At 44.9% G+C, this 23,841-nt stretch overlaps 1 protein-coding gene across 3 annotated transcripts in view; it reads right to left on the reverse strand.

Moving 5' to 3' along the window:
- Positions 1–23,841, reverse strand: part of RAPH1 (Ras association (RalGDS/AF-6) and pleckstrin homology domains 1) — a 221,798-nt gene that overhangs the window by 25,148 nt on the left and 172,809 nt on the right. For all 3 annotated transcript variants that reach the window (XM_075317684.1, XM_075317685.1, XM_075317686.1), the window contains 3 exons: positions 13,377–13,454; positions 12,074–12,233; positions 7,709–7,830 (listed from right to left, as the gene is read on the reverse strand). In XM_075317684.1, coding sequence (XP_075173799.1) covers positions 7,709–7,830; positions 12,074–12,233; positions 13,377–13,454 — 360 coding nt within the window. The remainder of the gene's footprint in view (positions 1–7,708; positions 7,831–12,073; positions 12,234–13,376; positions 13,455–23,841) is intronic.

Below are 23,841 nucleotides of genomic sequence, written 5' to 3' on the forward strand. Positions count from 1 at the left end.
TAAAGCTGACACAAAAGTGGGGATTGTTCTCAATGTGCAGAGCCAGCTGCATTTATTTTTCAGAAATGAAAGTAAACCGGACGGCTGATAGATGCTGCCCGATCCACAGGCAGCATGATTTCAGCCAGGTATGTTCGATACTGAAACGCTGCGGCATCTCAGAGAAAAATATCCTTTACAGGGAACTGGTCATGTACAAAAACACTATTAACCTGCAGATATAGGGATAATCTGTAGGTTAATAGGGTTCTGAAGCTGCCCAACGCCAGCACTGAGGCCTTGCTGCTAGGAGGATATGAAATTTATAGTCCTCCCAGCAGCCTCGGGCTTTCAGTCATAGGGGTGGTGGTGGCGCAGCTTCAACACTACTCTGTGCACCGTGAGCGATGGCTATAACCACACCCTGCACTAACTGACAGCCAGCTCAGCATTAGAGGCAGCTGTCCGTGCCGGAGATACATTTTTTTGTACTGTCCCTGCCCTCATTCACTATGAAGCTGAGCTTGTGACTGCTGTTCTAGTATCTTTAGATCACTTGTAAATCAATAAATTAGTAGCTGCTCCTCTGCCCTCCCGTATGGGACGATACATCAAAGACCACTGTAAAGCTCCGTCCTGCAGCAGAGAACAGGGGGCATGGCGGGAGCTTAACTGCAGCTCTGTGCTTTTCCTACCTGCCAGCCCCCAGATACTCGCTTCTATCCAGTCCTAGAACAGGGGGCGTGGCTGTGACTGCGTGCTCTTCCTACCTGCCAGCCCCCAGATACTCGCTTCTATCCAGTCCTAGAACAGGGGGCGTGGCTGTGACTGCGTGCTCTTCCTACCTGCCAGCCTCTTGATACTCTCTTCTATCCCGTCCTAGAACAGGGGGCGTGGCTGTGACTGCGTGCTCTTCCTACCTGCCATCCCCCAGATATTCGCTTCTATCCAGTCCTAGAACAGGGGGCGTGGCTGTGACTGCGTGCTCTTCCTACCTGCCAGCCCCCAGATACTCGCTTCTATCCAGTCCTAGAACAGGGGGCGTGGCTGTGACTGCGTGCTCTTCCTACCTGCCAGCCCCCTGATACTCGCTTCTATCCCGTCCTAGAACAGGGGGCGTGGCTGTGACTGCATGCTCTTCCTACCTGCCAGCCTCTTGATACTCTCTTCTATCCCGTCCTAGAACAGGGGGCGTGGCTGTGACTGCGTGCTCTTCCTACCTGCCATCCCCCAGATATTCGCTTCTATCCCGTCCTAGAACAGGGGGCGTGGCTGTGACTGCGTGCTCTTCCTACCTGCCAGCCTCTTGATACTCTCTTCTATCCAGTCCTAGAACAGGGGGCGTGGCTGTGACTGCGTGCTCTTCCTACCTGCCAGCCCCCAGATACTCGCTTCTATCCAGTCCTAGAACAGGGGGCGTGGCTGTGACTGCGTGCTCTTCCTACCTGCCAGCCCCCTGATACTCGCTTCTATCCAGTCCTAGAACAGGGGGCGTGGCTATGACTGCGTGCTCTTCCTACCTGCCAGCCTCTTGATACTCTCTTCTATCCAGTCCTAGAACAGGGGGCGTGGCTGTGACTGTGTGCTCTTCCTACCTGCCAGCCCCCAGATACTCGCTTCTATCCAGTCCTAGAACAGGGGGCGTGGCTGTGACTGCGTGCTCTTCCTACCTGCCAGCCCCCTGATACTCGCTTCTATCCCGTCCTAGAACAGGGGGCGTGGCTGTGACTGCATGCTCTTCCTACCTGCCAGCCTCTTGATATTCGCTTCTATCCAGTCCTAGAACAGGGGGCGTGGCTATGACTGCGTGCTCTTCCTACCTGCCAGCCCCCAGATACTCGCTTCTATCCCGTCCTAGAACAGGGGGCGTGGCTGTGACCATGCTCTTCCTACCTGCCAGCCCCCAGATACTCGCTTCTATCCAGTCCTAGAACAGGGGGCGTGGCTATGACTGCGTGCTCTTCCTACCTGCCAGCCCCTAGATACTCTCTTCTATCCCATCCTAGAACAGGGGGCCTGGCTGTGACTGCGTGCTCTTCTTACCTGCCAGCCCCCAGATACTCGCTTCTATCCCGTCCTAGAACAGGGGGCGGGGCTGTGACTGCATGCTCTTCCTACCTGCCAGCCTCTTGATACTCTTCTATCCCGTCCTAGAACAGGGGGCGTGGCTATGACTGCGTGCTCTTCCTACCTGCCAGCCCCCAGATACTCGCTTCTATCCCGTCCTAGAACAGGGGGCGTGGCTGTGACTGCGTGCTCTTCCTACCTGCCAGCCCCTAGATACTCTCTTCTATCCCATCCTAGAACAGGGGGCGTGGCTGTGACTGCGTGCTCTTCCTACCTGCCAGCCCCCAGATACTCGCTTCTATCCCGTCCTAGAACAGGGGGCGGGGCTGTGACTGCGTGCTCTTCCTACCTGCCAGCCTCTTGATACTCTTCTATCCCGTCCTAGAACAGGGGGCGTGGCTGTGACTGCGTGCTCTTCCTACCTGCCAGCCTCTTGATACTCTCTTCTATCCCGTCCTAGAACAGGGGGCATGGTGGAGCTTGGCCGTGACTGCGTGCTCTTCAAAACTCTTGATTTACAAGTGATCTAAAGATACTAGAACTGCAGTGGCTAGTTCAGCTTCATAGTGTATGAGAGCAGGGACAGTACCATTTTTTTTTTTTTAATCTCCCAAGAGAACCCCTTTAACTTGCAATTTAACCCCATATCTGCAGAGGAACAGCGTGTTGGTTTTTTTTGTTTTTTTTTTTTGCAGGATAGGTTCCCTTTAATAGCTGGGGAAAAGCTGCCGGGGACACATCTGACCGACCAGTCTTCAGCGTGGTTCGGTTCCCAGCGGCTTTTACCCGCTTGCTGCCAATGACTAACACGTCTCTGCCTATACACACACACGCAGGAAGAGACCTGCTGCATTATTATCCTGGCCAAGCTCCATTTTCAATTAGATCATTAATTGAGGCCCTAAAGTGGTTGTCCACTACTGTGATAGAATAGGTCTTTAATATCACATCAATGGAGGTCTGAAACTTGGCACCCACCGATCATCTGTCTTCATCTTTGACGGCAGTTGGGTTTAAATAGTTAATGGAGCGGAGCAGCATATCTCAGTATACAGGGTAGATCCGCTGCCAAGAAACTGCACATCAGCTCCTGTTCAACAGTTTTCTTCTATAACTTTTTTCTTTGGGCATGTATGGGGTTGTTGCCTCCTACACACTGCAGTACTTGTTAAAGGGGATGTCCACTTTTCAACTACTGTATTATTGCAAATTGCAAGAACAATACTGGTCTCCTCACTACATGTGCGTTCTCTGCACAGAACATGGCTGATGACAAACTGGTCAATCAGAAGCCTTCAATAACTGTAAACTGTTCACTTCTAATACCTTCTGAAGAGTAAGGCTATGTGCACATGGAGATTTTTGGAGCAAGTCCATTAACCCTCCCCAAAAAAGAAAAACCCTGAACATTGCTTAAAAAATGCTTGGAAAAGAATATCTATTGTGAACCACTTTGCTGTTAACACATGTTCAGCCTTTTGAGCAGGTTTTTTTTGCTTTAGGTTTTGAAAATTGGTGGAAAAATAAAAGTGCGTGTCACAACTTTGAAGAGGCTCCTGACAGAAAACAGTCCAAACTAGGTCCTGCAAACCAAAACTCTAAAAAGAAGGAATAATTTCTCAAAAAGGATCCTGTCACCAGATTTGGCAACTATAACCTGCGGTTACCACCAGAGAGCTCTTGTATACAGCATTCCAGAATACTGTATATAAGAGCCCAGGCCGCTGTGTAAAACATAAAAAACACTTTTATAATACTCACCTAGGGGGCGGTCTGGTCTGATGGGTGTTGCTGCTCTCCGATCCAGCGCCTCCTCTCTGCAGCGATCTCCATCATCCTCAAAGGTCGGCATTGCTGAGGGCAGATCAACGTATTGTACTGCGCATGCGCAGTGTTTAACCTTTCCTTGCGCATTACAGTATTCTGATCTGCCCTCAGCAGGGCAGATCACACTGTGCCTGGGCAGGATCGCAATGCTGGCCTGTGTGGATGACGTAGATTGCGTTATCCACACTGGGCGGGATAGAAGGAGGACGTAGATCGCAGCAGAGAGGAGGCGCCAGACCGGAAAGTAGCAACACCCATCAGACTGGACTACCCCCCTAGGTGAGTGTTATAAAGGTGTTTATGTTATACACAATGGCCTGGGCTCTTATATTGTATACAGTATCTAGAATGTTGTATACAAGAGCTTACTGCTGGTGGCTGCAGCTCACAGTCGCCAAATCTGGTGACAGGTTTCCATTAAAGGGAACCTGTCAGGTAATTTATGTGTTCTAACCTAGTAGCAGTGTGATGTATGGCCTAGTAACCCCTTCCTATCCATCCCGGTGTTGTAATATTGTGTAATGCGCATGCATAAAAATGTCTTTTATTACTTATATGTACCTTATATAAATGAGCAGGGGCTCTTGCCCCATGGACGTCGCATCACCCTGTGGGCGTTTGCATGTTTTCCATAGTATTACGCCCCTGTGGGCGTGAGACCATGGATTTACATGAGCGACATCACCATCAGCTCCTTGAGATTCCGCGCATGCGCACTTACTTCTTCCCGCAGCCTTGTTATCCGGGTGCTTGCTTCTAGTCTTCAGACGAGCACTGCACATGCTCAGAAGCCTCCAGCAGTTCCGGTCATGTACAGTGTGCGTCTGAAGATGAGAAGCAAGCAACGGCTGACAAACAAGACTGCAGGAATGGTAAAGGCGCACGCGCAAGATCTCAAGGAGCGACGAGACGTCGCTTATGTAAATCCATGGTATCATACCCGCAGGGACATGATACCACAGAAAACATGCAAATGCGCACAGGGCGATGCGATGCCCATGGGGCTAGACCCTCTGATCATTTATATAGGGTACACAAGTAAAACATTTTTATATATCCACATTACACACTATTACAACACAGGGATGGGTAGAAAGGGGTTACTAGGCCACACATCACACTGCTACTAGGTTAGAACACACAAATTACCTGACAGGTTCCCTTTAAGTGCTTTACATTAGTCATCTCATCGTTTTCAAAAGTAAAAAAAGAAAACACCCCCCCGAGCACATACCTTAGTTGGAGGTCAATGACGGACTGGCCTGTGCATATGTGTGTGTATTCACCAAGAATAGAAAAGTCAGTATGGACAGCGGATACTGAGTGCACTTTTAATAATCTTGTTGGAATGTTCATTTTTGATCAACTATAAATTACGTTATTTTTTTTTTCCCCCATTTAGATCAAGTGCCAGAACAGTAATGGTCCAGTCATATTAGCCAATTAGAACTAAACAACCGCCAATCAGTAATTATTTGCAGATATGTGGTGGTATAAAAGTCTCGGTCAGCAATAGTTAATGTAGACAATCCTCACTCTCCCACCACTCGTTTGTGATGACCTCAGTTTTCACAGGACCCCCATAACACAATCTGACCCCCTGGGGAATTCCTCTGAAGTGCTATGTGTGCTCCCGGGTCTGCATATCACAGATCCATCCAAATCCGTGCACTCCGTTATTAACAAAAAGAACTTGTGGTCGAGGCTGCTATTAAGCAAACTGTTTGCCCAATAGTACTGTTATAAAATTACCAGCACCAATAAGGACAAAAATAATGGGGTTCTGCACTAATAGGGCAAATCCCCCAAGAAGAAAAATATTGTGCACACAGCCAAAAATTGGGACATAAATCATTTTATTGAATTAATACAAAGTTAAATACATAAATACTAGGGCCAGAAATGGTTAAAATATATAAATTTCAGTGCTGTGTCCATCCCCCAGCAGAAGGCACTGCAGCGAAACGTGTATCATGGACTTGGCATTGCACCACAGCAAGGGTAAATACTATTACATCTACTATGATTGTCCCAATATCCTATGGATGATCCATATTCATGATCGTAACATTTCTGCCTTATCGAGCACTAAAGGCCGCTTTACACGCTGCGATATCGTGGCCGATATCACTAGCGTGGGTACCCGCCCCCATCGGTTGTGCGACACAGGCAAATCGCTGCCTGTGGCGCACAACATTGCGTGGACCTGTCACACTACTTACCTGCCCTGCGACGTCGCTGTGACCGGCGAACCGCCTCCTTTCTAAGGGGGCGGTTCGTTCACCGGCACAGCGATGTGACAGCAGCGTCACTGAACCACTGCCCAATAGAAGCGGAGGGGAGGAGATTAGCGGGACGTAACATCCCGCCCACCCCCTTCCTTCCGCATTGCGGGCGGAATGCAGGTAAGGAGAAGTTCCTCGTTCCTGCGGTGTCACACAGAGCGATGTGTGCTGCCGCAGGAGCGACGAACTACATTGTTACTGCAGCAGCAACGATATTCGAGAATGGACCCCCATGTCACCGATGAGCGATTTTGCACGTTTTTGCGACGATGCAAAATCAATCTTAGGTGTCACATGCAACGGCATTGCTAAAGCGACCGGATGTGCGTCACAAATTCCGTGACCCCAACGAGATTGCTTGAGCGAAGTCGCAGCGTGTAAAGCGGCCTTTAGGCTGTTGTATTATTACCAGATGTGGGCGACACCCTTGTATGCAAATATATTATAATGAATTAGCACATATTGACATCTTCAGAGGTATTTTAGCTGCTTTACACATACTTCTCTACCCTATGTGTTGTGGTGGTATACCATCTTCTGGCTGTCTTGTCTATATGTTTTAACCATTTCTGGTCCATTTCTCACTGATTTGCCGATAGCAGAGTGAGTATTAGCTTTTAATATATGGCCGACGCAGGAGCACTGACCTCTGCAAACCCCCCCACCTATCTATTGCTGTCTGCAATTCACCAGGCTCACGTCCTCCTACCAAATGACAGCACCTCTCCCCTGCACCTCAGATTCCGAACTTGAAATCAAAGAATGGGACAAATGTCTTTTGAGTGCGCCCCACCCAACACTGCCTCCCTAGGCACCTGCCCTCATGTGCACAAGGGGTAAATACGGCCTTGTATATGTTTATTGCCACAGTATGTCAGCATATAGTTAATATTGTAGTCTCTTCCTAAGCTCAGCTTCACAGGAGTACCTTCAGCACCTGCCATGGTCTGTGCCCTGTGATCGCACTGTTGGGGTTGATGGGAGCCAATCTGCATGAGCACCGGCAATGACGGAATTTATACGCAGCTGGCAGATTGGCAGTGGAATTTAAATGGTTAACAGCAGCGATTGGAGCTCAGCTCTGGACACATAACAGCTATGTCATAAAGATGGCATCTGCAGCATGGAGAGAGGTAAGCCCCTACGCCCCCTCTACCTAATCCGCAGTGTCAGATATGTACGTCAATTAACGTTAAGATATTAAAAGGAAATATTAATTGATATTTACCCACGTAATTTATGAACGATTTATATCAACCTCCTAGTGACATTTCCAATAAATCCCTTAGTACCTTTATATTATATAGTAGTCTAGTAGGAATAAAGCCCAAAACCATTACATTATAGCATGCTCCATATATAGATCATCTCGATTAGTCGGAGAGGCAGACACTCATCCAGGGACAGTCAGCCGAATCTGAAGTGGTCATCCATCATAATAGGGGATTGATCGAGGAAGTGATTTATTTTATGAAGTATTTTTTTTGAAGGAGCCAATGCAATAATAAATGCCGGGTGCCCTGTATACCCCGCAGTGGGAGATCTCTTACTTGTGGATTTTTGAACAGCGCGTACTTCTCGATGCGTTCCACAAACATCAGCTTGTTCTGGCTGTCCCGAGTCCAGTTTAATAAGTTCTCAACTAAATTTTCATGATCTTCAAAGATACGATCTGGAAGGAACACAGAGCGAGAAAATGGTGATTATGACATATTGAGATGATAAAAACGGCCAGATATGGTTATTACTTAAAGCTATTGAATGGTGTAAGGTTGCATTAAAAAACAAACAAAAAAAAAAAACTGCAACTCACCTCTGGACTAAATTAAGTGTATGCCGAACATGTATTGAAGGTCTAATGTGAAAAATGACTATACAAAGAAAAATCCCAATTAATACTGCACGATCCAGTCAGACAACAGCGCATTCTGCAGGGGACGAGGATTAACGAACGGGTCTGAAAAGCTTTGGCAAGTTAATATAATGAAGCGCGAGACACGGACTGAGACTTTGCTGTTTTTTGCTAATTACATCTTTTATGGATTATAGGGGAAATGAAGCCATTTTATTAGGATTATAGAACCTGTTCCACTATTTTAATGAATAAAAGAAATAAAAATTACAGAAACCTAAAATCTCTAAGTACAAGATTTTTATTGGACCCCGCTATGGAAGATCACATGCTTGGAAATTGAACGCAGTCGCCATCTTGTCCTTCCCAAATTTTCTACAAAATCAGTGAGTGTTTAAATGATGATCCTGACAAAAACAATAGTACATAAAAGGTTCACAAGGCTAAAAACTGGAGTAAAAAATGTCAAATGTCAGTGTTGCCTATAGCAGTCAGAACGTTTAGAGATTTAAAGGGAACCTGTAAGGTGCAGTATGCACCAAGAAGCAAGAGCAGTTCTGGGTGCATATTGCTAATCCCTGCCTAACCGTCCCTGTATACACTAGCATAGATAAAGAGATGCTAATGAGCGTGGGCACTAGTTCCCTGGGCGTTAGTTTCCCTGGCTAGTCAGCCCTATTAGCATGTTAGTACGACCCTGTGGACGTCCTAACATGCTAATCAATGTGCAGCGTCACAGGATGTTCTCACTCACCTCTCCGCCGCCATCCCGTCCGACGGGGGATTTCGGCTCATTGCGCATGACCCCGAAGTTTGGCTCATGCGCACTACTTCAGTTTGAAGCCAGGACGTGTACACCCGGCTTCATCGTGCGCATGACCCACACTCCGGGGTCATGCGCACTGAGGCAAAATCCAGTGTCGGACGGCAATGGTGGCGGAGAGGTGAGTGAGATCATCCTCTGACGCTGCGTATTCATTAGCATGTTAGTATGCCCACAGGGGTGTACTAACATGCTAATGGGGGCGAATTGCCAGGGGACTAGTCCCCTCGCTCATTAGCATATGGTAAAAGATCTTTAGAAATACTTTTTCTTTTTAATCGTGTTTTGGTGCATTTTTGGCTGGGTTTTGCTGTGTTTTTCCAATGCATTGCATGGGGGGAAAACGCAGAAAAACGCAGGAAAGAATTGACGTGTGCGGACAGCGCAAAAATTAAAACTCAGACTTTGCTGGGGAAGCAAAGTCATGCAGTTTTGAGCCCAAAAACGCACCGTGCGCACATAGCCTTAGGCAAGGATTAGCAGTGTGCACCCAGAACTGCTTGTAGTTCTGGGTGCATATTGCACCTGACAGGTAGCCTTTAAAATGAAAGCAGTGATCAGAAAGGCTGCTATAAGTGACAATGACACTAAGGGAGCCAAACAGGCAACATTTTTTTTTTTTTTTTGCAAACACTCCCATCTTTAACAAATCACACTCTTTTTCCCACGCCATTAATAGCTATGAGTGAGCACAACCATGCTCGGGTGCTCTGTACTTGGAACCAGCAATTGGAGGCTCGGATGAGCACCACTTGAGTACCTGAGTATACTGGAAGTCAATGAAGAATTGGAGCATTTTTCTGAGAAATCTTTCAGAAAAATGCTCAACTTACCTATTGACTTCCATTATACTCGAGTATTCAAGTGGTGCCCATCCGAGCCTCCGACTGCTGTGTCCAAGTACAGAGCACCCGAGCATGGTTGTGCTTACTCATCACTAATCAATAACATGTCTGGGGGCAGGGCAGTATGTTGGCTCAGTGGTTAGCACTGCAGTCTTTCAGCGGCTGCGTCCTGGGTACAAATCCCACCAAGGACAACATCTGGAAGGAGTTTGTATGTTCTCCCCGTGTTTGCGTGGTTTTCCTTTGGGTTCTCCGATTTCCTCCCAACACTCAAAAGACAAACAGATAGGGAATTTAGATTGTGAGCTATGAGATTTCGGAACCACTGGAGTGGTGCTTTAAATATAAGCCTCCTGTATTATACTGGCCTTCAAATGCTTCATTGTTTTTGGTGCTGTGGCGCCACCTGGTGCCAGTAACGTCTGACTGGCGGAAAGTCAGAAGTTACATCACACGCGCTCAATGCAAATCTATGAGAGCCAGAACAAGGCCAGAATGAGGCTCCCATAGAGATGTACAGTGTTGTGAACTCCAGTGCGCTGCATGTTACACTGGAGCTGCCGTCCGGTCACAAAATATTGGTGATCGAGGCTGGAGAAAGATGAAGATGGCACCAGATAAGTATAGGATGGGAGAAGCGGACTTGCATTTAAAGCACCACGCCAGCACTGAAATAAAAAACAAAATGGCTGGCATGGTGCTCTAGGCTATGTGCGCACTGGAAAATGGAATTTTCTCAAGAAAATTCCGCAGGCATTGAAAGATTACCGCACCCGCGGTAAAAAACCGCGGCAAACCGCACCCGAAAACCGCATGCGGTTTGCCGCGGTTTTGCCGCGTGCGGGTTGGTACATGTGCTTTATTGCATTCAATGCAATAAAGCACATTGAAAAAAAAAAAATCAAAAAAAAAAATCATTTCCTTCTGAGATAGATAGTAGCTAGATAGATAAAGAGACAGATAGAAGAATAGATAAGAGGGATAGATAGATAGAGGACAGATCGCTGCATTTCTCACGGTCGGCAGTGAGTTCACATTACCGGCCGTGGGAAATGACCGGTAATTACCTCTGCTGTCTGCTGCGAGGCTGCATTCATTCAGCGCTGTGTGTCAGTCGCGGCTGGATGTAAGCAGCGCAGGACCTGTGGATTACGCCGGAGCTGTGGATTACGTTGGAGCTTTGTTTCGGGAGGGGTTAATAAAAGGGTGAACGAGGCTTATTTGCGTTTTGTTTAAAATAAAGTATTTTTCGGTGTCTGTGGTTTTTCACTTTACTTACGGGTTGATCATGTCAGCTGTCTCATAGACGCTGCCATGATCAAGCCTGGAGTTAATGGCGGTGATCCGCCGCCATTAACTCCTTGTATTACCCTGACTGCCATTGCATCACGGCAGCAGGAAGAGCCGGGGACACTCCGGTACTGCCGCATAATGCATGCGACAGTCCCGGGGCAGCTGCGGCTGATATTCTCGGCTGCGGGAGGTGGGAGGGAGGCGAGGGACATTAACCCTGCCTCTCTCCCTCCCCAGCCTGATAATACCGGGCTGCCGCTGTGTGCTTACCTCAACTGGACGGTAAATATACAGCGGAGCCCACGTGTTTTGTTTTCTATATTTCCGTTTGATTTCTATGTGTGTTCTATATGTCTGTGCTCTATGTCTGTGTGTGTCGTGTGTGTGTTTACTCTCTGCTCAGCTTCCTCTTCCTGTCATAATGACATCACTTCCCTGCAAAACCGCAGGCAAGCGATGTACATTACCGCAGGTAAACTGCGAAATACCGCAGGAAATAACGCAGGAAAACGCAGTGAACCCCACAGAATTTGCTGCCTGCGTTATTCCCTGCGGGATTTCACGATTACATGGCAGTCAATGGAGTGAAATGCCGCAGTGATGTGCGGAAAAGAATTGACATGCAATTGTTTTTGCTGCGGGAATCCCACAGCAAAACATGCAGCTGTCAAATTCCGCCTAGTGCGCAAGGGATTTTTTTTCCCATAGGTTTTGCTAGTGAATCACTGCAGAGATGTTATGAACATTTTCTGCAGCGAAACATGCAGCAAAACCGCAGGAAATCCGCCGGAAAAAACGGTAAGTGCGCACAGGGCCTTAAACAGTAAAATACAGACAGCACACGAATGACATTCATTTTCTCTTTGCTCATTTCACAATGACAGTGACGTTCATTGGAGAGTTTGATCTGCAATATGGATCGAAATAGGACACGGTCTCTTTTTTTTTTTTGGATGGCCTGGCTGTTCCAGAATTTTTTTTTAAAAAAATGTGACGAGGCACCATTTACTGGAACGGGTCCCATAATATTCCTTCTTGATTCTTTGGAGGTTTCTTTTCTTTAATCTGCATATATATAATTCGATGGAACTGATCTACTAACCCATTTGTAGCTCAGAAATAGTTTCCACTAGTGACCAATCCAGGCTGTATCCACAGTGCGACTTGTCCATCAAATTGTCCAGCACCTGTCGTACCGTTTGTCTCTCGTCCACCATCATGGTCTTGGAGCTGTCATCTGACATGTGCACTCGGATCACCAGCTGTGAAAAGCATGAAATCAGTAAAAGTGCAAACAAAAAGATCCAGGCGCTTCCATTTTTGCAGGAAATCGGTCATGGAAAAACGCTATTAACCTGCGGATATGGGGTTTATCTGCAGGTTAATAGAATTATGAAGATGCCCAGTGTCTGTGCTGAGAGCCGCACTGCTGGGAGGAAAAAACTTCATTCCTCCCAGCAGAGTGCAAGTTTCAGTCATAGGGGCAGCGCCGGCACGGGTTCAGTCATCACTCCGTGTATAGTGAGAGGCAGCAGTAACCGCCCCCTGGCACTGATTGAAAGAAAGATAGTATTAGCTTTCCAATTGCTGAGGTTCCCACTGCTGAAACCCCTACTGATTCCGAGAACAGAGCTCTGAAGTGCCTCACTGGAATGGAGTGATTGCCGTCACTGCTTATATCAAATGTATGGGACTGCTAGATATAGAGTAAAGCGCTCAGCTATTCAGCAGTCCCTCAGAAAATTAATGTAATGGGTTATGTAAGGGAATAACCCTTTATCGTTCTAGTTACAGTCATTTGATTGACAGGCCTCTGTTTCCACCTAAGTTCAATCGTCGTCAGTCTAATTATACATTACAACTAGTGATGCTAGTGCTCGGGAGCTAGGTATTCGTAACTAGCGATGAGTGAGCACTACCTTTCTCGGAAGCTTTGTAATCGTAATGAGTAAGCACTACCATGCTCGGGAGCTCGGTACTAGTAACTAGTGATGACTCAGCACTACCATGCTCGGGAGCTCGGTACTAGTAACTAGTGATGACTCAGCACTACCATGCTCGGGAGCTCGGTACTAGTAACTAGTGATGAGCAAGCACTACCATCCACTGGAGCTCGGTACTCTTAACATTCAGTTGGATGCTCGGATCGGCACGACTCAAGTGCTCGAGCATAATGAAAGTCAATGGGGGACAATGGGGAAAATTGCTTGAGCTCCCCATTGCTTTCCATTATACTTGGGTATTCGATTCATGAGCATCTAACAGAACATTACGAGCACCCGAGCATGGTAGTGCTCGCTCATCACTAATTACAACCCTCAATGTGATTTTCCATTAGATAAGAATTCAGCCTTTTCTGACTATCGTCTTTGTGCCCGCCATTACTTCTACTTGGGGTCTTGTACCTTTTTAACTTGAGCTTCTTTAATTTTTTCTAATGCTATTCGAATCTTCTCTGCCTTTATCTTAGCAGCTTGTTCCTCCTGTGGAAAGAGAATAAAAAGTTTAATGGTAAAGATGCATACATTAAACTTTTCTTTATGAAATAATATTAGCAAGACTGATCAGCCATAACATTAAAATCACCTAATATTGTGTAGGACACCTCCTGCAACAAACCATCCTTGGGGTCAGCATGGGCACTCCGACCTGTGGCTAAGCAGCACTATGTGGTGCCCTGTGTTCTAGCACCTTCCTTCTTTACTCCCCATTTGTCTTAAATGACCAAGTTACTGGTTCATCATTTTTCATTCCTTGGATCACGTTGGCATGGACTAATGAATGCATGTTAAGGAAAAACCCACAGGCGTCTCTCCATTCATTACAATGTGGCCCACTCAAAGTCACTCAGATCCTTAAAGTGTTTGCAAATCTTTTGGAGAAAATGTTATTCTTACATAACCTTTTATTAACAATTTTGCACCACTTATGATCACAGATAACATCAAAGTTGAGTTTCCAATGCCCAGATTCATCCAGATGAGTAATTTGCTCACCGGTCTTGATGAGGGGGTGCCGTGGAGTCAGATTCTCCTGATTCATGAAGGGGTACTTGCTTCTTCATGAACCAGGAGCGTCTGCTGAGTGTAAAATTTCTAAAGTCATGCACTCATTTTCGGGAAAGGTAAGGAAAAAAAGTATTGTAAAAACACCAGTTGCAAAAGTTTTGCACACCTCTGAGCTGTGTCAAAATTTTGAGACTTTTCACAGCAATTTAATTCTGGAGAAATTGCTTTGAAGAATCGGGGTCAAAGCCTGTAAAAGTTGAAGTGTGCTAAATGTTTAGTGAAACAATTGCAAAAATCAAAGTAAAAAAAATAAAATTAAAAAAAAATAGCCCCTTTAAGCTTGCGTTTTTACTTCTTCGAAGCTATTAAATGTGAAAAATGTATTGAGTCATTGCCTCCTATATCCCAGTGTAAAGAGATAATCAAGGTTACTTGTCAGTGGTTTTATCCTATGGCTGATCAGTGCATATATTTCAGGGTGCAAAATATATAAGACAGGCGGGGGAGTAATATAGGCCATGCATCTTTACAGTAAATGTGCACACAAATTTAACACTAATACACAGATTATTAACAAGGTTAACAAAAATTGAATAGAGGGATTCGAAAATGATTCATGAGAGGAAGACACAGAATCCATTGTAGTGTTCTTCGGTAAAACAGTGCAACAACCTTGGAAAAAAGAAAAAGAAGACCAAGTTTTGGAAACTTCTCGTTAGAGTTATATGAAATACTGCTAATATATTACACATGAAATCCTTCAAGATATTTGTGTACTTCTGTTATTCTGTACAAAGTATCAAGTTAAATATCTGCAATCCATGACCGTAAACCCCAAGGTTCTGCCGATCAAGGACAACATATTGTCTCCAGAAATGTAACCAGTGTCTGTAGGCTGAATGCGGACTTCCGAGACACGAAGAAATATTCCTTTGTGCTAAGGAGAAAACCAATGACAACAAATCTACTCATTATGACGCTACTACAACACAGAATTGAACATGTCTTAAGTTTTTTTGGGGGGTTGAATCCTTGCTTTGTACTTCTAGGTCTTTTACTTAGGCCTGCAACACACTTCCGCAAAAAAACATGTGCGTATCTCGCATTCAGTTTTTCGAGTCAGGGTTCAGTTTTTGATGTCCGTTTCGCCGGTACGTGTGACATCCATGTGACAGCGTATGCTCGACGTTCGTGCGTGTTGAATGTCCGTGTATGCATGATTCAGTCCGTTTATATGTTGAACAGCTGCAGTCCTGAGAGCAAGTGAGGCAGGATATGAGGTTTTGGCGCCAGACATAATGAGCTTAATTGACCTGTTGGATTGGAAACAAGTGGAGGTGATGTTTGGATTAAAAACGCACATGGACGGTAAGGATAGCACACGTACATGCAACGTGACACGTGCGTGTAGGCACGGACCCATTGACTTTAGCGGGTCCGTGTCTGCGTGATGCCGGAGAAACGCGGACATATCAGCCGTGTGGAAAAACGCACACGTACAATCCACACGGACACGCGTTCTGTATGGCTTTATGTGTGTGTGCCTGTTACCATAGGGTAACATTGGTGCATGTGTGCTCGAGCCGCCGGTACGTGTAAAAACGTACCAAACACGTACTGGCGGCACAGAAGTGTGTTGAAGGCCTTAATGTGAGCGAAATCTAATCCTAAACAACCCCTTAAAATGACCCCACTAATTATTGTAAGGTTAAGGTGCCCAGTTCCTTAGCAGTCTTATTACGGTATTTCCTCATTAAACATCTATGCTGCCAGATTTAGAGCCGCATTAATCCAGCAGCGGCTGATTATCTTCAGATTCTCCCAGTTGAATAACCACCATTTAATTGAATCTAGGAGATCTGCACATTTTCAATGTCATCATTTATCAGTTCAGCTTGAGATTATTATATCAGGTCTAATGAGCTTAGTCAGGAATTAGACTATAGAAAATTCCAGATAAGCCTTATTCCTAGAAAAGGGTCACATTTTTCCGAATTGTCTTATGGACAGGTCTTGGCACTTCATAAAAAGTATGCATAATGTGATGTAAAGTGATTTTACGAGTTGTCCATCCTAGAGAAGACGCAGATGATCAGATCAAGCTCATTGTATCTTGATGTGACTTATCCCAAGGCTTAAGGTGGTGTCACACACAGCGACAACGACGTCGCTGCTACGTCACCATTTTCTGTGACGTTGCAGCGACGTCCCGTCGCTGTGTGTGACATCCAGCAACGACCTGGCCCCTGCTGTGAGGTCGCCGCTCGTTGCTGAATGTCCAGCTTCATTTTTTCGTCGTCGCTCTCCTGCTGTGACGCACAGATCGCTGTGTGTGACAGCGAGAGAGCGACGAAATGAAGCGAGCAGGGAGCAGGAGCCGGCATCTGGCAGCTGCGGTAAGCTGTAACCAAGGTAAACATCGGGTAACCAAGGTGGTTACCCGATATTTACCTTCGTTACCAGCCTCTGCCGCGCTCACGCTGCCAGCGCCGGCTCCTGCTCTCTGCACATGTAGCTGCAGTACACGTCGTGTAATTAACCCGATGTGTACTGTAGCTAGGAGAGCAGGGAGCCAGCACTCAGTGTGCGCGGCTCCCTGCTCTCTGCACATGTTGCAGCACAGCGACGCGTGTCGTTATGATCACTGCTTCGGCTGCTGTGTTTGACAGCTAAGCAGCGATCATAACAGCGACTTACAAGGTCGCTGCAACGTCACAGAAAATGGTGACGTAACAGCTACGTCGTTGTCGCTGTCGTTTAGTGTGACCCCAGCTTTAGAAAAGATACATTTCTTTGGTATCAGTTCATGTTCCCACCAAGGCAGAATTCTTACCTTATCAATAAGGAATAATACAAATATAAGTTTCCGGCATTGTCACTGCAGTCAAATATACCAGGGGCTTTACAAGAAACAGTCAAACCCTTTAAAAGGGAACCTGTCACCAGTTTTTTGCCCACCAGTGGGCTCTTATATACAGCATTCTAACATGCTGTATATATGAGCCCAGACCGCTGTGTAGAACATAAAAAACACTTTATAATACTCACCTAAATGGTCGCTGCGGTGGATGTGGGTCAAATGGGCGTCTTCGTCCTCCGGTGCCGGCGTCTCCTCTTTCGGCAATCTTTGTCCTCTATCACGTCCTACGTCATACACACCTCGCTGGCATTCAGGTCCTGAGCAGGCACACTTTGATCTGCCCTGTGCAGGGCAGATCAAAGTATTGTAATGCGCATGCGCGGGATCGGCGAGTGTGTATGACGTACACACGTCATGCACACAGGCTTCAGAAGGAGGACGAAGATGGCCGAAAGAGGAGGCGCCATAATTGGAGGATGAAGACGCCCATTGGAGCCACATGCACCGCAGTGACAGGTTTAGGTGAGTATTATAAAGTGTTTTTTATGTTCTACACAGCGGACTAGGCTCTTATATACAGCATGTTAGAATACTGTATATAAGAGCCCACTGGTGGTGGCCGCAGCTGATAGGGCAAAAAAAATGGTGACAGGTTCCCTTTAAATAATTTATTTTAATAGGTTTATCTTTGTTTTTGCTTCTTTATGCCTCCTGCTTCAAAAGGATGTTATACAGGAATCCATGTTACAGCTCTCCTTTAACTATAACGTGGCTAAAAAACAGACACGCACATGCATATACGCACTCTCTGATATAAGGAGTGGAAGTAAGAAGTCTCACAAATAGCCAGTTATCTATTTAAAGGGCCTCAGTATGCAAAGACTGTTCAAACCAAAACACTCTGTGTATCGTTTTGTGGCTAAATATTTAAATTCAACTTTCCCCCTGCTTGTTTTCCCTGTACCTTCACCCTTCTCTGGTTCTATGAAGCCAGAACTGACAATCACAAAAGAGGAGAGGATGGAGATGGCGGGAACATAAGCAGGTGGATAGGTGCACTGAAATGTCCGGCCACACCATGATGCACCGAGCGCCTGTGCTTGGCTTGAACAGTCATTCTGTGCTAACAGACTAATACCTAAAAAATCCTGAGCTGATAAAAGGAAAAAAAAACAAAACACAACAACAAACTGCAGACAATATCAAGCAAAATGGATTTCATAACTCAGCCCATGGTGTACATGCCTTACTCTGCTTCTTATGAAAAGTTAATTAATCTACTTCTTAGATAAAGAAATGAGCATTAAAAAGGCGTCTGCCTGAGTGAATCAGCTTCCAAGCAAAATAAAATATTAAAGAGCGTAGGCAGCCATCTGGTGACCACCATTCAATAAAAGTAAGAGTGCCCGTCTATCTTCCTGACAATCGTGCAACAAACACGGCTCATGTTCTCTTATCTGTCCGTGTCATCTAGTGCGGAGTGAAGCCCGGCCTCAGGTTCCCGGCTCCTACCGTCCTGCACTGCTGCATGGCAATCACAGGACATGGCGGCATAGTTTAGAAAGTAGTTTCCATTCTTCACGTTACTCAGACATCCACGTAGTGCTCTACCCCAGCTTGTCATGTATACAGCATGTTCCCATTATAGTCTACTGTGCTTTTTGCACATTTTGTTTTTTGCTTCCACAAAACAAATCACTGAGACAAATCCATTTTTGATCCAAGTCATGGATCAAATTTATCCCTACATGAGGGGACTGTGAAAATCAGGGGTGGCGTCCGTGAACAGTCCGTGTGCCCTCTGTGATTAACACTAATGTATAGGAAACGAGTTGGAAATAAGGGATTTTTCATAAGTGAAAACCACTGATGGTAAAAACGGACACTGACCAAACACTGATGAGAATAGGATCCAAAACACTGACGAGCAGCGGTCCGGATTTGTACATACAATGAAAATCACAGCCACCGCATTGTGGCCTAAAAGATTCTACAGACTAATGCAACACACTAGTGACTATACCCAGCATACACTGCTTCTCACCGCTGACAGCCCCCGTCTATGGGGCAGATATTCTGTGTTCTGACCAATTACAAAAACAAGAAAATCCCTAATGCCTAGGAGAACTCCGACCTTTTCCTTCAGCTTTTATTACGTCTACTTGTTGCTAAATTGATTTATTGTAAGCACTTTATTATATACTATATAAAACATTGACTTCGTAAACCACAGTTCACCCGATCGCAGATCTCTCGGCGTCTATTACAATTCTTCCAGGGTAAAAAGTAGAATTTATCTACATTTTTGTTATATAGTAAAAATAATTTGAAACAATCACCATCCTTTTGCTATCTGCATATATTCCTCAAGGGCTGTTTTTATAAAATATTATAATAAATTTATTTATATTTATATTATATATATATATATATATATATATATTTATATTATATATATATATATATATATATATATATATATATATAAAACACTCCTGTTCATATCACCTATTAGGGTCGTCTATTGAGCTAAAACTGCCTGTACAACCTATCAGACAATGCATAACAAATGAATATTTATGTAAAAATTACTTGCTATGTATACAGTCAGCCCATCCATTGTCTTAACAGTTTTAGGCTTCTAAAAAAAATGCCAGAAGTTGACATATCCATTCTCTTGCCATTTTTCACTAGGAAAATGCTATATAATTTTCAGTAAATGTCAACAGGAAAGCTAAAAAGACCACCGGGAGTCTTGGAGCATTTTGCCATCATTTTTTGCTTAAAAAACGCTAGAGGATTTTTCATTAATTTTCAATGGCATGAAAAAACACATTATTGGAAAATGACAGCACAAAAGAAGTTACAAAAACCTTGGGAATATCCCCCCATTCCCCCCCCCCCCCAAAAAAAACCCAAAAAAAACTGCACCCGCAAAAACCATCAGAATACTGTTGAGAAATGATCACAAAAAAAAACAAATAAAAGCGCCTTCATAAAAAAAAATTAATGTCTGTTTCCTGAGATGAGCAGACCTGTGGAAGTTTGGTCTGGCGGCTTCAGCCGGACTTTAGATAAAGTCCAGTTTGGGACCCGGACTTGACCTGAACCCCAATGGAAATAACGGATTGGGCAGTTTGGGTCTCCGCCAACAAACAGCCAGCCATAAACAGATCACTTCTGGGGGTGGGCAGGAATTTTCTATTTATTTAATTTATTTTTCTTTGGTGCACACTACCTCCGATCACGCTGTTTTACCTCCAGTGTGTGCCATTCAGACACTGCAAGCGGGTCACACTGGGCTGAGCACTGAGTATTTCGTTTTTTCCATTTAAAAATCTTCAGGTTCACCCGATAAAAAAAATCCAAAGGGTACCTGTGCACTGTGTCTTTTTCAGGCGCACTCTGCTTGGAACACTGAAAAAAGACTGCAAAAGTGTGGTTAAAAATGAACATGGTGAACAGTAATGTAAAAACAACTTTGCTGTGCACATGTTCAGTGTTTTGTTTCAGTGTTTAAAAATTGCTAAGTGGTAAAAGAGCATCAACCTCCAGGATTTTCCTATATAAACTAAAGCCATTGCTATACTGGCGCTTTCATGCTGATTCTATACATTACCTTTAGTTGTGAGATCGGATGTATAGTTTCTGAGATATAGCCAAGTAAAGCTTGTGAAATACACTTATTTGACTGATAGCAGCTACAGAATATCTAATAGGTGGGTTGGGTTTTGCTAGTTACTCCCACCCCTGTCTGCCTGTCCTTCCTCCCCCTGTAATAACAGAGACAAGGGAGAGGAAGGACAGGCAGGCAGACAGGGGCGGGAATAACTAGAAAACCCAATCCACCTATTAAATATTCCGTTGCACCTCTCATCAAATAACAGTGTATTGCACAAACTTTACTTACCTGTAGTTGTGAGATCAGATGTATAGATTCTGAAATACAGGCAAGTTTAGAATCAGCATGATAGTACCAGTATAGCACTGGATTTAGTTTATATAGGAAAATCATGGTGATTGGTGCTCTTTAAAAAGTGACAAACTCACCACTATGGTTTAATAATAAAGTGAAAAGACACCGGCAGCACAATAATCAACAGCGAAACCACCAGATAAACCTCGAGGAAAAAGCCTGGCAGTGTCTCCCTGAAGCAGCTTCACTGGCGGAACAAAAACATGTGTACATACCCGAATACTTCTCTCTAGTCTGATGGTTGTGGCCCAATTCACACGTTACAAGGCTGAACATTCATGAGAAAGGGAACTTATGCCAACATTTATGGGCAGACTACTCTTCCCTGGCAGAAATATGGACTGTGGTATAGATCTTTCATGTCGGCTGCTGTTGGCCTACACATCAGATGTGCTGCATTAGGCAAAGCTTAACTAAAAGACCTTAAATCCCACTCCTGTCTCACAGGCTTACACCCCTTCCCGATCCTTACTCCATGATTTGCACTGCAGCTCTGACTGGGTGATATTGCTATGGCACAAGCAGCAGGGCATGATAGGGAGCATATTTCTAGCACAACAATGGGTGGAAAACTACCAGAAAGAACATATCAAAAGAGACTGACACGCACATCCAACAGGTGTGAACAGGTGCTAGCTGAAAACACAATACAACTACAAAATATATACAGCAGCACTCTAGAATGCTAACAATGAATAAGGGAACTCTGGTATTGCATTAGAGCAATAGGGATATTTGAAAAAAAAGATACTTAGCTTATGTATTGGCCAATACATGTTAGTGCAGTAACCAACGGCAGTGTGATCTCAATATAGTGGGACCCTAACTTAAATACCTCTATCTGGGTTAAAGACCTACCGTATATGTCTGGGCATAAATGATCCAGCTAAAAAGGAGGATGAACATAAAATGCCCAGGAGAGGCAGCAGAATGTGCACTGTGCAGCGGCATGTCACAGGCGTTCTGCCATTGTGCTCCTCTTACCCTTTGCTTGAATCAGGTATGGCCGGTAAGCTCGAGTCCCTGGAGTGGGAATGAGCTGCATTGCCAAATAAAGGCCAAGGACAAAAGTGGCGCTGGTCATATACATTTGGGAAATGTGCAGCACTGATGCCATTCTATGAGTATACCCTCACAAGGAGCTGTGCCTATGGTTAGCGCTCAGTCACAAATGTTATAGGAACTACATACACAGTAAAGACATAAAGGAAATGGACAAGAGAAGAAGAAACTACAGATACGTTAAACCCATTAGACATATCAAACTTATAAATTATAGAAATTCTCTCTAATAGATATGATGCAGAAAACACATGGAGTAATTTACGGCTAGTACACAGGGGAGAGGAGGCAGCAGTACATGGTAGGCAGAGTCTGGCCTTTAATAGTCATTTCCATTCATAATTTAGTGGGCTGTGTAATTGATGTGCACAACTGGGAAAACAACAAAACCAGATGGAGGCGTCCGAATGACACGTGTCCTAATAAACATCAGATTTATACAGGAAATTCTCATTGTCAAATGTATATATGTATCCTGCATTAAGGAGGTGGTGTATGGAAGGACTGTGACTGATCACTGCATTTACCAGATCCACATTGTATAGTTAGAAGACTGGACCTGACAGCTGGTACATGCGGACCGATCCTCAGGCGGCATCAATCAGGCACTGGCTGTATCATTTCAGGCAGATGCGTCTGACTCTGGAACACTGCGACTGTTAAGAGAAACTTTAAAAGCCGGAGACTGAGCCACACCGGCTAGTTGGATAGGCAGGTCCCTGGCGGCTTCTGTCGCCCACTTTCCATGAGTAAAAACAAGAATACCGCGGAGACACCATCACATGTTTCTCAACGCTGGCAGGAAACTAGCCAGGTCTTTCACCGGGAAGGAACAACCACGGGAAGGGCAGTCTCCGGTCAAGGAAACCGCCTATACCATATAATATGGTATAGGCGGTTTCCTTGATTGGAGACTGCCCTTCCCGTGGTTGTTCCTTCCCGGTGAAAGACCTGGCTAGTTTCCTGCCAGCGTTGAGAAACATGTGATGGTGTCTCCGCGGCATTCTTGTTTTGCATATTTTCCCAGGGGGCCTTGTTCTAGTGTCACTGCGTTGAGAAACACGTGATGGTGTCTCTGCGGTGTTGGATGTTGATCTCCCTGAGGTCAACCATCCTTACCTACGCACTTTCCATGAGTGACCAGTCTCTCCGTGCATGAGTGTATAGGGAGAAGACCTGTCAATCACTGGCAGTGGGTGGGGCAATGCCGCCGATGATGGCAGCTGTAAAAGTATATTTTTGTCTGAAACTTTACAGCGTTCCAGAGTCAAACATACATGGCTGAACTCATGTAGTCAGCATGTGATACACACTGCCTGTGAATCCGTGCATGGATCAGCTGCCAGATTCCCTCTAAAGGGAGTAGGTCTTCAAAAAATGATCAACTGAATTTGTAAACTTAACAGGCTTTTACAAATTTTGGGAAATTTTTCTACATTGTTCAGGTCACTAGCTTTTTTTTAAAAAATAAAAAGATTATATATTTACAGTATATATAATCATGATATCTAAAGTTTTTTTTGTCCCACAGATGTTAATGTTCATCAACCCTCTCATTATCAGTACAGGCAGGATTACATATGAAAATAATGCCTACATACAGATTTAACAAAATCCACCAGTCACAATAAGATCACAGCTCACCTCCTCCCCCTTTCTGTGCAGGCCACATGGCATCCCGAGAAAAAAAAAATCCCTTAAACGTCAGTGAGCATCTGTAGACTACCGCCTCCTAAGGTGAATGTGGCTAGAGTATTACAGTTCTTTGAGTCTTGTTAGTACTTAGTTGGACAACCCCAAGGTCACACACAGTTAAAAGAATGTAGAAAAACATACTAATTGGAAACAAAAACCAGATCACAAAAGAAAATAAAGACTATCAATGTCGGATTTAAATTATCAAGTGCTTTTTCACTGTGTCCACTACCAATGTATAGAGTGCCTTCAATATGACAATCTTATAA

This window comes from Anomaloglossus baeobatrachus, chromosome 7 (assembly GCF_048569485.1).
Source record: "Anomaloglossus baeobatrachus isolate aAnoBae1 chromosome 7, aAnoBae1.hap1, whole genome shotgun sequence".
NCBI classification, from domain to species: Eukaryota; Metazoa; Chordata; class Amphibia; order Anura; family Aromobatidae; genus Anomaloglossus; species Anomaloglossus baeobatrachus.